This window comes from Echinops telfairi, unplaced genomic scaffold (assembly GCF_000313985.2).
Source record: "Echinops telfairi isolate 266 unplaced genomic scaffold, ASM31398v2 ScPeMD7_7469;HRSCAF=8507_0, whole genome shotgun sequence".
Classification (NCBI taxonomy): Eukaryota; Metazoa; Chordata; class Mammalia; order Afrosoricida; family Tenrecidae; genus Echinops; species Echinops telfairi.
In genome coordinates, this window is record NW_022111372.1 from 45,114,130 (window position 1) to 45,127,610 (window position 13,481).

Consider the following 13,481-nt stretch of genomic DNA (forward strand, 5'->3'; position numbering starts at 1 on the left):
AGTGGTGGCAGGAGACCTGCAGGGAGGGGACCAGGGCCACACACCTACACGCCATTCCAGCAGTCTACCAAACCTGCTTCCAGAGGAATTAGGATTCCTGTGCCTCAGGGCCAAAACATTTACTCTGTCCACACACGCTCATGGAAAATATTCTTTATTCTGTCCTGGAGAGAGATTAAGTAGTCCGGCTCCCCCACTTCCTCAGGAGTACTTCTCCCTGAGCTAGCCCTAGTCCCTGGGACCTCAGGTATCGGTGCTTTTCTGAACCACTCGCCGTGCTCCCTCCTTTCTAGGGCCTGAGGTCTGGCTTCCCAAAGCCTACATGGAAGAGCTCATTCCTGAGGTTGGACGGTTAGATGGATCCTGAGGAGAATGGGAAGAACTGGCCCCTAGTGGCATGGCTCCTGGTGCCTCAGTGGACCTAAGGGCCCCAGGGACACAGATACTGGGACAGGGCTCCAAAGGACTGGGTGACTCCTGTGGGCCCGGGAGTGGGGCTGGGTGGCTTTTGCTGCAGTGGGCTGCAACACTGTCCGGCTTTTCAAACCGTTTGCCACAGAACTCACAGGGGAAGAGCAGGGCAGCCGCTGTCTCTGCATGCTTGCGCCGATGCCAGTTCAGGGAGGCCTTCTGGCGGCAGGTGAACCCACAGATTTCACACCTGGAACCAAGGGCAGACAGGGAAGGAAGGGGCCTCAGCCACTTTTGACTTCCTCAATAGTTCCTGCTCTCCCAGGGCCCGGGTGCCCTGCCTGTCTCCCTGCCACCCCCAGGCCCACTGTCCAGCACTCACTGCAGGGGCTTCTCCCCAGTGTGGATCCGTCGGTGGATGACAAGGTTGCTGCTGGTGCGGAACGACCGAGCACAGAACTCACAGATGTAGTCCCGGGTGTCTGCAGGCACACAGGGATTCCCCTCAGCATCTGTCTCCAGGATGCAGCCCCTCCTATAATCACCCACCCACTGTCCCCATAGGAAAGCAACAGTGTTGGGGTCAGGAGGCCTGAGTTCTAATTATTTGTTGTCCTTGGGCAATTTTCTGAACCTCCTTTCACTTCACCAGTCATGACAATCGAATGCAGGGCACTGTCTAACTGACTTGGTTACCATTATTACCCTAAGCATCACCCACACCACAGAACTCTCATCAGATGTACACTACCTTGCCTCTGCGTCTCTAAGCTAGATCTTTACCAACTGATAGATAAGCTGGATCCTTAGGTGGGCAGAAGGCACCAGGAGGAAGCCTGGAGACAGAGATGGGAATTACGATGAAATCCAAGCCCTGAAGGTTTGTCTGGCACTTAGAATTTTCTTCCCATTCAGGCCTTCATATTTCTTCTCTCCCTGTTTCCCACATCACTCCAGCCCCAGAGTGCCTCACGCCTGTCATCATCAGCCAAATACCCTCTCCCTTATCTTGTCCAGGAATGTGCACTTCTGTGCTGGTTCGAACCGCTCCTGCTCATTAACCAAGGTCACTGCTGCTTCAGCTCTCAAGTGTCTCCCACACCTCACAAGCCTCTGGCATGTGGCAGAGGTCACACCATGCTGTTCACAGCCCCTTAGACCTCCCTGTAGATCCTCATCCCTGATGAGGGCCATCAGGCCACACGGGTGCTCATCCTCTGCCACAGCCTTTCACCTTCATCTTAATCACGCCACAGTTCTGGCTTTAGGCCCTCCCCTCTGCTCCGATTCCCGTGTGTTATTTATACACCCACCGCTGTGTTCCCTGACCACTAATGAACCCACACCCTACCCAGCAACAGCCACTGCGTCCAGGTCATAGGGACGGTGCAGTGCACCATCGTACCAGCTTGGACATTGCAACCTGATGCATCCCGGTTCCAGCAAGGGCCTCCCACTTTGTCCCACTACGATAATCTTGTAATCACCAGGCTGCTAGTCCATGGGCCCCAACATGTCCCCGCTGTCCTTCAGCACCTTCCTATCCCCCAAACCCTTCTCTTCCTGTTCCGTTTACAGGGTCCATCTCTGTGGCCGTTCTTTCACCTGCAACATTTCCTCCGACCTCAGTTGTATCGGCTTGGTTAAACCCCAACTTGGAATAAGCACAACCCTTGGTCTGCCCTGTACGTGTGTAAAGGGCGTGGGCGCATGTCCCACAACTCTGCCACTAGCCCCTAGATTTACAAACGCAAGTCTCCAAGAGTCCACATTTCCCCCGTCAATTTACTTTCCCACACTCCAGAGTCTATATGCCCGCCCTCCACAAGTCTCCAGTACACCCATCCCACCATCTTCACTTAGGTGATCTTAGTATTATTATTTTTTTGATCAAGAAAATAAGACACCAGGAAAGAAAACCCACATCTCCCCATCATCAAATCCACCTGACAATTATATGTGTATCCTCTTACACGAACACCCAATTCTTCTAAGGGCATCCTCCACTGTCCCCTGACAGCCAGCCCTTCTCATCAACTCAAGGAGAAGACCACGTGGTACTTCAGCAAGCTGTGCCTCTCTATAGGGCCATCCCCATCTCGGTGGGCGGGTCTCACCGTCCTCCAGCTGAGACCCCATGTTTGTTCATCTTCAAAAGAAAACTCCAAATTGTACTCATACTCGCCATCTCTAGTTCTTCACTTCCAGCCCAGCTGGACCCTGTTCCCTCCCAGCTTTCATCTTGTCGAAGTAAAGGATAGCTTCCACATTGCCCCGTCCGTGGACTGGTCTCATCTTCTTAATCCAATAGCACAGATACAGTTCACACCTCTCTCCTTCTTTGAACGTTTTATTAGTCCCCACACTCCTCTCTCTCATGTGTAATCTCTGTGGTTGCCCTTCCTACCCACTGTTGGGTGGCTGCATTCGTATCTCTTCTCTAGTTGTCCTCGTTCCCTAGGTGGGTTCCACAGCTTCAATGATCATCTGTCATATATGGCTTGTTTGTGCCTGATAGCTCTTCAGAACTCCATTCACATACTCATTACCCACCAGGCATCTCTCTTTGGCGATCTAACTAGCATGTCCCAAATCAAAGGTCCTTCTCCCCAAGCCTATTTCTCTCTCCTTTTACTGGTCAATTTCATCTGCTTAATAGCTTAGACCGCAATCCTCTGAGTCAAGCCTGATCCTCCTTCCCGTCATATCCATAGCCAATCCATCCAATCTGGCAGCAGCCAACACTTTCACATGCCAGGAAGCTTCCAATTTCTTCTTACCAGCTGGACTGCTACTGAGTCTGAGCTCATCTTGCACAGGGATATTTCTGTCGTTACCTTGGCTGCCCTTGGCCACCCTGCAGTCTAGTCTCCACACAGCTGCCACAGTCATGGCCCCTTTTAAATTTCATAGTGCCCCTTGTTAAAGTCGGTCAGAGCCTTACTGGTCAGATAGAGATGGTGGAACCACTGAAACTGTGCCCCTTAATCAACCTGCAGGTCAGGAACTGCACTCATTTGCATGGCTAAATGATCAGTCATATGATAGGCCGGTAAAGAAATAGTAACAGTAAGGAGGTAGAATAATAATCCACCACTTGAGATTGTAAAAGGCAGTATCTGCCCAAGGGCAGAGTTCAGAAGGGTTAGGAAAGACGAAGGAAGGGAAATAAAAGAAAGTGGGATAAGGAATTTTTCTTTGTGGGAATTGCAGTTACTGAGATGAAACATGTGTGCACTGTTGAGTAGAAAATGGATCTGTTTGGTAGAGCTTCGTCCAAATTCACAATAAACAGGAAAAGTTAATTAATAAATATCTTAAAAAAATAAAAGTTGGTCAGTTTCCTCTATTGCGGAAGCCCTGCCGATAGTGCCCACCTCGCTCAGAGGAGAAGCCAAGCCATCCCCACAGTGATCTCGGAGGCCCCCATCACCCATCTGACCTCAGTCATCCATCCTAACTCCAGGGGCCTCCTCCCTACTTCCCAAACACACCACCCAGATCCCACCTAAGGATCTTTCCCCAGCTCTTCCTGCAGACCTGGATGGGTTTCAAGTCCTCATTTCATTTAGGTCTTTGCTCAACCTTCCCTGTCAACATGAGCACATCCTACTGCCTTACCCTGCTTTTATGTTTCTCCACGGCACGTGACCACCACGAAGGACAACTCAGGAAAGTTAAGAACTGTTTGTTAACAGTCCCAGCACCTAGACAGTCTGAAGCAGGTGCTCACCCCACAGCGAGTGAAGGCTGAATAAATGAACGCGTCTAGGAGCCCACAGAGGATACCGCCAGGTGGCAGTTTGACCCCTTACCACTGTGCAACTTCACGTGTTCCTTCAGGTGTTTCTTAAAGTTGAAAGACTTCCCGCAGGCTGGCTCTGGGCAGGAGAAGGACTTCTGGTGGATATGCTGGTACTTCTTGTGGTGCTGGAGAAGGAAGCAGGTGGCAAGGGAGAAGAGGGAAAAGGAGAGCTGCATCCCCCAGGGCTGAAACCCAGAGCTTACCAGCAGGTGGGCTCCTCAGCCCGCTCCTCTCCTGTACTACCTGTGCCCTACAGGTCTCCCTGCCACAGGCAGTTCATGCCTTCCTGGCCCAGTCCTCATCTTTACCATGAGCACCCTAGTCCCACTGGCCTTTCGCCCCTTTCTGCTCTCAACGTCCATGATCTCACTGCCCTACTACACCCTAATCTTACAAGGTCTACCTCCCTGTGCAGTGTACTGCTCCAAGTGATGCTCCTGGCCTACCGAGGCATGCGTTTGCTACCTGCCAAGGTAAGAAAGGAGAGCACTGCATATTACTGTTCACATGATTATTGTCTTCAGTATCAGTCCTCGGGAACAAAAATATCTCCAAGATGCCCTAGTTCTAATTTCAAGCTCACGACAAGCATATTGTTAAAGGATCTCCGCCCCCCCCCCCAAATCTGCTTTAGAGACATATACAATACACACATTCAACCAAGTACACTTTTAAAGGTTCCTCAACCATAACTGCCCAATAAGTGTTTATATGTTTAACTGATCTATTTTCCCACCTTGGTTCACTAAATAGCATAAGCTTTCTTCTCCATTATATATTTTTACACAATTAAACCAATGGGGTCTGCTTCTGTCCTTAACAGGATCAGGAAATGTTTGATCTACCCCAGCTTACTGCTTTGATCTGTCTTGAGCTTCACTGACAGTCAGGAACACACACGGTCACCTCCCTCCCCAACTTTCCCATGATTCCCCTCTCTCTAGATCTCCCTATATAGCATTTCCTTACCTCCCATCCACACACACCTTGTCATTCCTACCCCTGGGGTGCCACCTACATCTAACCTCAAGACCTACCCTGTCAAGGGCTCTGGTAAAATATGGAGCTTGGTCCTCAGACCTCTCATGCAGTGAAGTTTTGAACAATATCATCTCCCAGTCCTTCCCACTCTATGACCATCGAGTTGGCAAAGATGGTAAAGCTGCCTGAAGGCGATGCTCTGGGGTCAGGTTGTCACACTCCAAATCCCTGTATCCCAGAGACTAGCTGAGGAGCCATGGGCAGAGCGCTTTACTTTGTCATGTGCCTTAGTTTCCTCACCTGTAATTCAGGAATTGTAACAGTACCTACTCATAAAGAGGTCCCTGGGTGACACTAATGGTTTTGTGCTCAATCTCTCTCGCTCTCTCATTGTTATGGACCCAATACCAACTCATAGCAACAGGGTAGAACTGCCCCTTGTGGTTTCCAAGACTGTAACTATTTACAGGAGTACAACAGAGCGGCTGGTGGTTTCAAATTGCTGACCTTGCAGATCGCAGCCTTATGCATAACCACTGTGCTACCGGGGGCTCTTTTTGTGCTCAACTACTAAGCTTCAAGGTTGGTGGTTCGAACCCACCCCGTACCAACTTGGAAAAAAGGCCTGGTGACCTGTTTCTGTAAAAGATTAGAAAAGTGGGTGAAGGGAGATGTCAGACAGTGTAAGATATGACAACAGAATAATAATTTATAAATTATCAAGGGTTCGTGAAGAAGGGGGCAGCGGGGAGGGAGGGGAAAAATGAGGAGCTGAGTAGAAAGCAAATGTTTTGAGAATGATGATGGCAACAAATGTACAAATGTGCTTGACACAATGGATGGATGCATGGATTGTGATAAGAGTTGTATGGGCCCCCCCAAAAAAGAAATAATGAAAAAAATTTTTAAAAAGATAGCCAAGAAAACTCTTTGATGTAGATACTCCAAAGGGATGCATGTTAAGTGGTTAGAGTGATCCCTAGTGCACCATAAGAGCTTGATACATGCTGCTGTCCGACCTGCATATAAGTCTCTGAAATTATAGGTCATAAGCAGTAGTGGGCAGTGGCTCTGTGCAATTGTAGCTTGGTGTCTCTCCCCCCACCCCATAAGTTTGTTTAAAATAACCACTTGATTATCAAATTCAGAAAAGTTTTGGAGATCTACCTCATTTCTTTTCTTTCTGGCTCTACCTCCCTCTAGATAGTCAACTCCACTTCCCGAGTTTCTCTTTCAGCATCTATCTTTTCTCCCCCACATCCAGTGGACACACACAACCCAGCCTGTGGCCCTCACATTCAAATACTGCCGGTTAGAGAAGATCTTTCCACAGCCAGGGAAGTCACAAGGCAGAAGCTCTCTTTTGGCAGCTTTCCTGTGGGAAGAGAACAGGGAGGAATAGGAAGTCTTATCTGCTCTCCTCTGCCTCTTTCCTCTTTTCAGAATCTCCTCTTTTCCAATCCTACCTTATTCTCTTGGGGCCAATCTGGGCAGTGTCATCATCCCAGGCTGGGGCTGGTACTGACTCGGCCTGACTCTTGGGGCTATGGGCAATAAAGAGGGCGACAGAGGGGCTCGAAGAAGGCCTATGTCCCAGGACTCCCCTGTCCTATCTTAGTCAAAATGTTACCTGGCTAGGGGCTCAGTCTCCTGAACTGGCGGAGGGGTCCCACTAAGCTCTGTCTGTATCCTTATTTCTGTAGTCGAAGGAAGTCCGGAGCCCAATGAGGACACTGAAGATACTGGTGCAGCTAGAGCAGTGGGGAGATCTGAAGGGGCGGGTGGCAGTTCTTCCTCTTTAAGGGTGTGCTTGAGAGAGGCAGGAGGTGGTCCAGGGGATCTGGGGACATCAGGCTCACTGCTAAAAGAAGAACAAAGAAAAGGGCATTATTTAACCAAACCTCCAAACCTCTCTTCAATGGTGGTCTCTAAATCCCTACTTCACAACAACTCTGTTACTAGCCCCAACCTGTATGTTCACACTTACTTTTAACCCCTAGATTTTACCCTATTCTATGCAGGTCAAAGCCTCCAGTCTTCCCCACCCCCACAAAGCTCACTTTGCCTCCCAACTCCCTTCACCCCACCCATCCTTCATGTGTGCAAAGCTCTGGTTTCTTCACACAGCTTCCGCCTCCCTCCTCCCGTTCTCTTCAGTATCCCTCCTCAGCCCCCACTTGCTCATCTGGGGAGGAGCTGTAGGTCCATGGGCTGGCATCGCTGAGCATCTCCTCTTCATCATCGTCCTCCTCCTCCTCCTCCTCCTCTCTCTGGTACTCTCCTGGGGGCAGGGAAGTCTCGGGTAGTGGTCCTACCCTGCTGCAGGCCAAGGAGTCAAAGCTGAGGTCCTGCTCCCTCACTTCCTTTGTCCACCCAAGTCTATCCTGCCCTCCTCTGAACCTCACCTGGGCAACCTGGCCTCCTGAGTCCTCTCACCATCCTCTGATTCCAAACCTGTTGGCACAGGCAGGGTCAAAGGTGAAGGAATTCTGGGCTCAAGGAATGAGGGCAGGTAGAGAGTTCTAAGTAATGGGGGACTCTTAAGAAGGAGAAAGAGCTTGAGGGGGCAGAGACTACCTGAGGAGGAATGGGAATTTTATTTTACAATCTATTCACCCAACTAAAATGTGAAAGTATTAAAAGGTACACCATGAAGTCTCCTTTCTAGATCTATGAATCTGAGAAGGAACTGAACTGCCAACCCAACCATGTCCAGGAACGACTGCGTCCTGTGCCAAGAAACCGGAAGATATGGTTGGTGCCTGCTTACCATTCCCATACGTTTTGATCAAGGACTCAATAGAGATTTCCTAATCAAAAGTGGGGCTATGTAAGCATTAAAAATTCCTATGGAATCCACACTTACTCGGCCCAGTGAAGCCGGACGGCTTTCCAGTTCTATTGCCCTAAGATAATTAGTGCCTTGAGATCATCTTTAAACCTTGAACAGTGTTCCTGCTTTTATCTTGGCACTCCTTTAAAAAATTATCTCTCCGACACCAAATTGCAACAGTAATGTAAAATCTAAGTAAGAAGTTTAGAAGCCAGCGAGTCTAATTTGATGGTGATGATATAATTTGGAAAGAGCAAGAATGATGATAATGCAATGTGAAAAATGTAACAAACATCACAACATGTAGAAATTGTTGAATGGGTGTATGTTTTGCCCTGTACATATATTGCCACACGCAAAAAAATTTTTTTGAAAGATCTTCTTTCCAACACTGCTCCCCAACCACAGAATTCACCCCACAGGCAGCCTGCTTTCTTAAATGTCCTTCCAGAGTGATTTTATTTGGTCACAAGTGTATACAGACACATATTATTTTCACCTTTTTATTTTCCACAAATGGTTATCATTTCATGCATCCTATTCTGAGTATGATTACTTAATACCTTGCCATACATTTGGGGATCTATTCCTTATCAGCACAATTTTAAAATTAAGTCCCGACCTAATTTTAATTCAAAATTTAAAAAAAAATGTTTAAAAGGAAGGTAAGTCTTAGCAATGGGGTTGTAGCCGCAGAAGATGGGAAATCTTTTTTTCATTTCCTTTACAACCCTTCTTTCCTCCAGCCTACCTGCTGCGTCTTGCTCACGCCTGGCCTCTGAGCACCAGCTTCTCAGGGTAGAGCGTCGAGAAGGGACTGGGCTGGATGCCTCTGGAGGTTCAGAGCCCAAAGAAGGGTCCCAGGAGAAGGTGTGGCCTGCGGAGCACTCCCACACGAGTCCCCCACCATGGCCTCCAGGCCCTCGCAGCCCAGGCACCAGACTGCACTCTCGGCTGTGAGCATGACACAGGAGCACAAGGTACTGCAGGCCTTTGGGGGATGAGGGCTCAGGGCCTGGAGGGATGGGGCAGGCAGTCAGGCCCAGCTGGGAGAGTCCCTTCACTCACTGGGGACACTCTTCCGACCCAGTCCTCTGGTCCCTCTAGCTCCCTGAGCAACCCTAGCACCCCCATCCCCCTTCTACCAGTTTATTGTTCCTTAGCACCTAGAAGACACAAAGTTCCTGAGATATTGCTTCTTTCCCCACATGAAGCACACCATCTTCTCCTGGGCTCTGCACCTGCCCACCCTCCTAGCTCATCTTCAACTTCCACTGACCCACCCACCTAGCGGAAGGGGTAACTGGGTCACACTACTCTCCATTGCTTCTCTTCCTCACAGGCTCCTAAGCTGTAACCAGCCTCTACCTCCACACAAACGACCTTTCTTCCTTCTTGCCCTACCCCATCCCCCAGCCGTCCCTTGCCTACCTGCACAGAGTACGCAGCCTGAAGAAATGTACCTGCCAGCAGGAGAAGAGACAGGTCAGGTGGGGGCTCAATTGGCCAAACGCCCTCAACCACAGGCACTCACACACTTAAGGGGTCAGCCCTGAGGGCCTCTATTTTCTGGAGACCACAGGAAATAGACCTCAGGGGGTGTCCAGGAACCCGGGAAGTCCTTAACACACTGGCCCTCCTGCAGTAGGGAAACATCTTCAGGCCTGAGGAGCAGCTGGACCTAACTTGGCCTTGGTTGCCGGCCCAGGGGGCTTTCTCCTTCCCCCAGCCCCTAACCGGTCCAGCAGGAACTTGGCGAGCTGCGAGTGCAAGGAGAAGCCCAGCCGCTCCTTCAGGAGGCACCACTGCTCCATGTGGCCACCCAGGCGTATGCGACACTTGCTTCGGCGGGCGTCCAGCTGTCGCCGCTTCTCCCGCCTTCTGCGAGACAAGTCCGCTGCAGAAGAAGCCATGTTGCAGGGCCTGGAGGGAGGGTGGAAAATATGGCTATCTGGGGTAACCCGTCCGAGGGGGGGCGGACACCTAAGCTCCACCCTGCCTTTGCAGGCCTCAGTTTCCAAAACAGTGAAATGGGAAAGGGCTAAAATGTTTAAATAGCAGTAGCTGCAGTTGTGGAAGTGCAGTACTTTGGAATGGGTGTGGTGGGCTGCCAGGTGCCAGGTAAAGTCAAAGCTACAACAAAGTCCTGAGGCCTGAGCCTCCTGAACTGTAGAAACAGTAGCTAAGGGAAAGGGATTTGCGTCTTTCACTGTGGGCAATGGGTGAGTGCAAGGTTAACGGGGTCGGGGGATGGGGGTGGTGTTCAAGACCTTCCTTCTGGAGAGAATCCATTTGCTGGTTTATGTAAACCACAAGAGGCAGGGGAAGGATTCGTGTCCTGGGGTGCAAGGGCGCACAGGCTCGCTTCCAAAGTTGGGCCAATTGGGGTGGAGAAGGTAGGGATCTGGAAAGAGCTACCCCACCCCACCCCTCACCTCTGGTCACTCCGCTTAATGCTCCTAAAGGACCAAGCCATGCCAAATTCCCCAAGGCAGGTCCCAGGTGGACTGGAATCTCCGCGGCGCTGCCACCTCCACTCCAATGTTACCTGTGCGCCGCCCCCACCCCTCCCCCGACCTCATCCCGACTGCGGCTGCGCCCTCAGTGGCCTCGTGCACAGGCCCAGAGTGAATGGAGAACAGGGGGCCCACCTCGCGCACTCGGCCGCAGTTGCTCTTTTAAGAGGAAACCGTCCCCAGCGTTTAGGTGGTTCCAGCCGGAAGTGGGTCCAGGGCTGCGGGGGAGCGTAGCGTTGGAGGGCCGTGCCTGAGGCTTTGCGCCTGCGTGGTGGCCATCCTGCGCAATGCCTGCTGGGAATTGTAGTTCCCAGAACCGACTGCAAACCGTGGGCTTCACCTAGTGCCCTGGGAGTCATTCTTCCGTAGTTTCGTTGTTGAGCGGTTGTGCCTGGCAAGCAAAGACTTGTAGGTCAGCGAAAAGAGAATGAATGGGACAAACCCACTTCCTCTGCACAGACCTAACTCCTCCGACTTTGTGCTAACTCTTTCATTGCCAGCAGCAAACAAAGACGTGCTGAAGACTCAGCCTTCCTAAAAACCAAATAGAACCTTCCCAGGACCTAAGACCCCCTACTGCCCATTCTCTCTGTCCCCATTACAATTCCTCCAAAAATTTGCCAACTCTGTGAACCCTTTTTTCGCGAGTAAGAGAATTCCAAATTAGGACTTCCAACATGACATGGTGGCTATGCTCACGTCTGAGGCTAACAGTGGTTTTGAATCAAATTTTACTTCTGTAATGAGAATGCAGCCTGTCATAACCATAACTGAATCTTGAAAAAAAATTGGTGAATAAGTAATTTAAAAAACCAGTGTGATCTTGCTTGCTGAGGAATACATTCTGCTCAGAAAAACCAGGTCCAAAACAGTTCTCAGAAGAAATGCTTACTCAAGATAAGTCTCTAAACTTGGAAATGCCTTCCATACAGTCGTGCCAAAAGGAATCTCGTGATTGGGGCGGGATGTATCTAAATTTAATATAATTAAATATAATAATTTTTAAGATAATAATTTAATAAATACTCGTGGGCTAGACATTGGGCTGCTAACTGAAAGATGGAATGTTCAACCCCACCCGCTGATCTGATGGAAAAAGAGGAAGCCATCTGCTCTCATACAGATGGACAGTCTGTGAAAACCTTTATAGGGTTGCTATGGGAGAATTAACTCGCTGGCAGTTAGTTTTTTGGTTTTGTAACTTATAAAAAACTACTTTAGAAAAGTATACAAAGACACACACAAAAGAAAAATATATAATCTCATCAATGTTGTAAGTATTATCTAAATTTCAATCAATTGCTTGGTTTTTACTAAATATCCATGTATGCCATAAACTCTCAGAACTGTCCCTTTCTTGGATCACTTTATTCTTAATTCCATTTACTCTGTGATTCCAAACTTGCAAATTGCCCTGCCCCTCAATAAAAGCTCTCTGCATTGCTGAAAACCCAGGGGGAAAAAAACCAGCATAAAGAAAACTGATTTTTGATAAGGGCCCAAAAAAATATCAAATGGGAAGCAGATGCCCTTTTCTGCTGGAAAAAAAAATGGATATCTACTTACAAAAAAATGAAGTAAGACCATACCTCACCCCATGCACAAGAATAAACTCAAGATGGATCACAGTCCTTGAAGTTAAACCCCAAACTATTAATGAGGGAACTGGGACAAACCTGAGAACCTTGGTGCAGGGAATACATAGGCTATCGGAAATAGGGAAGGACACAAATACAGAGGAGTCAAAAATTGACAAGTGGGATATACTGAAGATAAATCACCTGTGTACATTGACATAATTCACCAAGAGTAATAAGAGAGTCCACGGACTGGGAAAGCATCTTTAGCAATGACACCTCAGACAAAGGCATTATTACTAAAATCTACAATACTTTGCAAGCTTACAATAAGAAAAAAACTAACTGCCTACTAAGGAGGTGGGACAAGAGGAAAGTTAAAGGAATAGAGGAAACAACTAGGAGGCAAAGGACATTTATAGAGGTCTAAATACAGGAATGTACATATGTAAATATATTTATATGTGACAATGGGGAAATAGATTTTTTACTTATATGTTAAGAATTAAAGTAGCAGATGGACCTTGGGCCTCTACTAAAGTACTCCCTCTACACAAGAACACTTTGTTTTAATAATCCGACATTCTTTGATGCTCACTTTCCTAACAAGATCGCTAAAGACCAAATGGGTGCATAAGCAAATGTGGTGAAGAAAGCTGATGGTGCCCGGCTATCAAAAGAGATAGCGTTTGGGGTCTTAAAGGCTTAAAGATAAACAAACGGCCATCTAGCTGAGAAGCAACAAAGCCCACATGGAAGAAGTACACCAGCCTGTGTGATCATGAGGTGTCGATGAGATCAAGTTTCAGGCATCTAAGACCCAGAACAAAATCATACCAATGTGAAGGGGGGTGGGCATGGAGTGGAGACCCTAATCCCTTCTGTAGACCATTGGATATCCCCTTACAGAAGGGTCACAAGAAAGAGATAAGCCAGTCGAGGTGCAGTATAGCACTGATGAAACCCACAGCTTTCCTCTAGTCCTTTAATGCTTCCTCCCCCTCACTATCACGACCTCAATTTTACCTTACAAATTGGACTAGACCAGAGCATGTACACTGCTACAGATAAGAGCCCACTACACAGAGAATCCAGGATAGATAAACCCCTCAGGACCAGCAATGACCCCAGGGGAAGGTGGGGTCAGAATGAGGGAATCATTCACAAGGATCAACATATAGCCCCCTCCCAGAGGGACAAATAACAGAAGAGTGGGTGAAGGGTGACAGAGGATGATGTAAGATATGAAAATAATAATCTATAACTTATCAAGGGTTCATGGGGGAGGGAGAGCAGAGGAAGGGGGGGAAATGAAGAGCTGATATTAAGGGCTCAAGTAGAAAGAAAATGCTTGAAAA

The 13,481-nt window shown here is 48.6% G+C and overlaps 1 protein-coding gene across 4 annotated transcripts; it reads right to left on the minus strand.

Moving 5' to 3' along the window:
• Nucleotides 1-138: 138 nt before the first annotated feature.
• ZNF692 (zinc finger protein 692) lies at nucleotides 139-10,747 on the minus strand. 4 transcript variants are annotated; one of them, XM_004697208.2, is made up of 12 exons: nucleotides 10,682-10,747; nucleotides 9,768-9,953; nucleotides 9,462-9,493; nucleotides 8,782-9,045; nucleotides 7,603-7,651; nucleotides 7,379-7,516; nucleotides 6,828-7,058; nucleotides 6,664-6,741; nucleotides 6,494-6,572; nucleotides 4,227-4,341; nucleotides 794-893; nucleotides 139-661 (listed from the first exon to the last, which is right to left on the minus strand). In XM_004697208.2, exons 2-12 carry the CDS (start codon nucleotides 9,941-9,943, stop codon nucleotides 319-321), a joined length of 1,605 nt encoding a protein of 534 aa, XP_004697265.1. In that variant the 5' UTR covers nucleotides 9,944-9,953; nucleotides 10,682-10,747; the 3' UTR covers nucleotides 139-318. The 4 variants fall into 4 exon arrangements, with proteins under 4 accessions (XP_004697265.1, XP_045140388.1, XP_045140387.1 ...); XM_045284453.1 differs by lacking the exon at nucleotides 10,682-10,747 and adding an exon at nucleotides 10,466-10,550 and having other exon boundaries at nucleotides 7,379-7,513; XM_045284452.1 differs by lacking the exon at nucleotides 10,682-10,747 and adding an exon at nucleotides 10,466-10,550.
• Nucleotides 10,748-13,481: the final 2,734 nt, after the last annotated feature.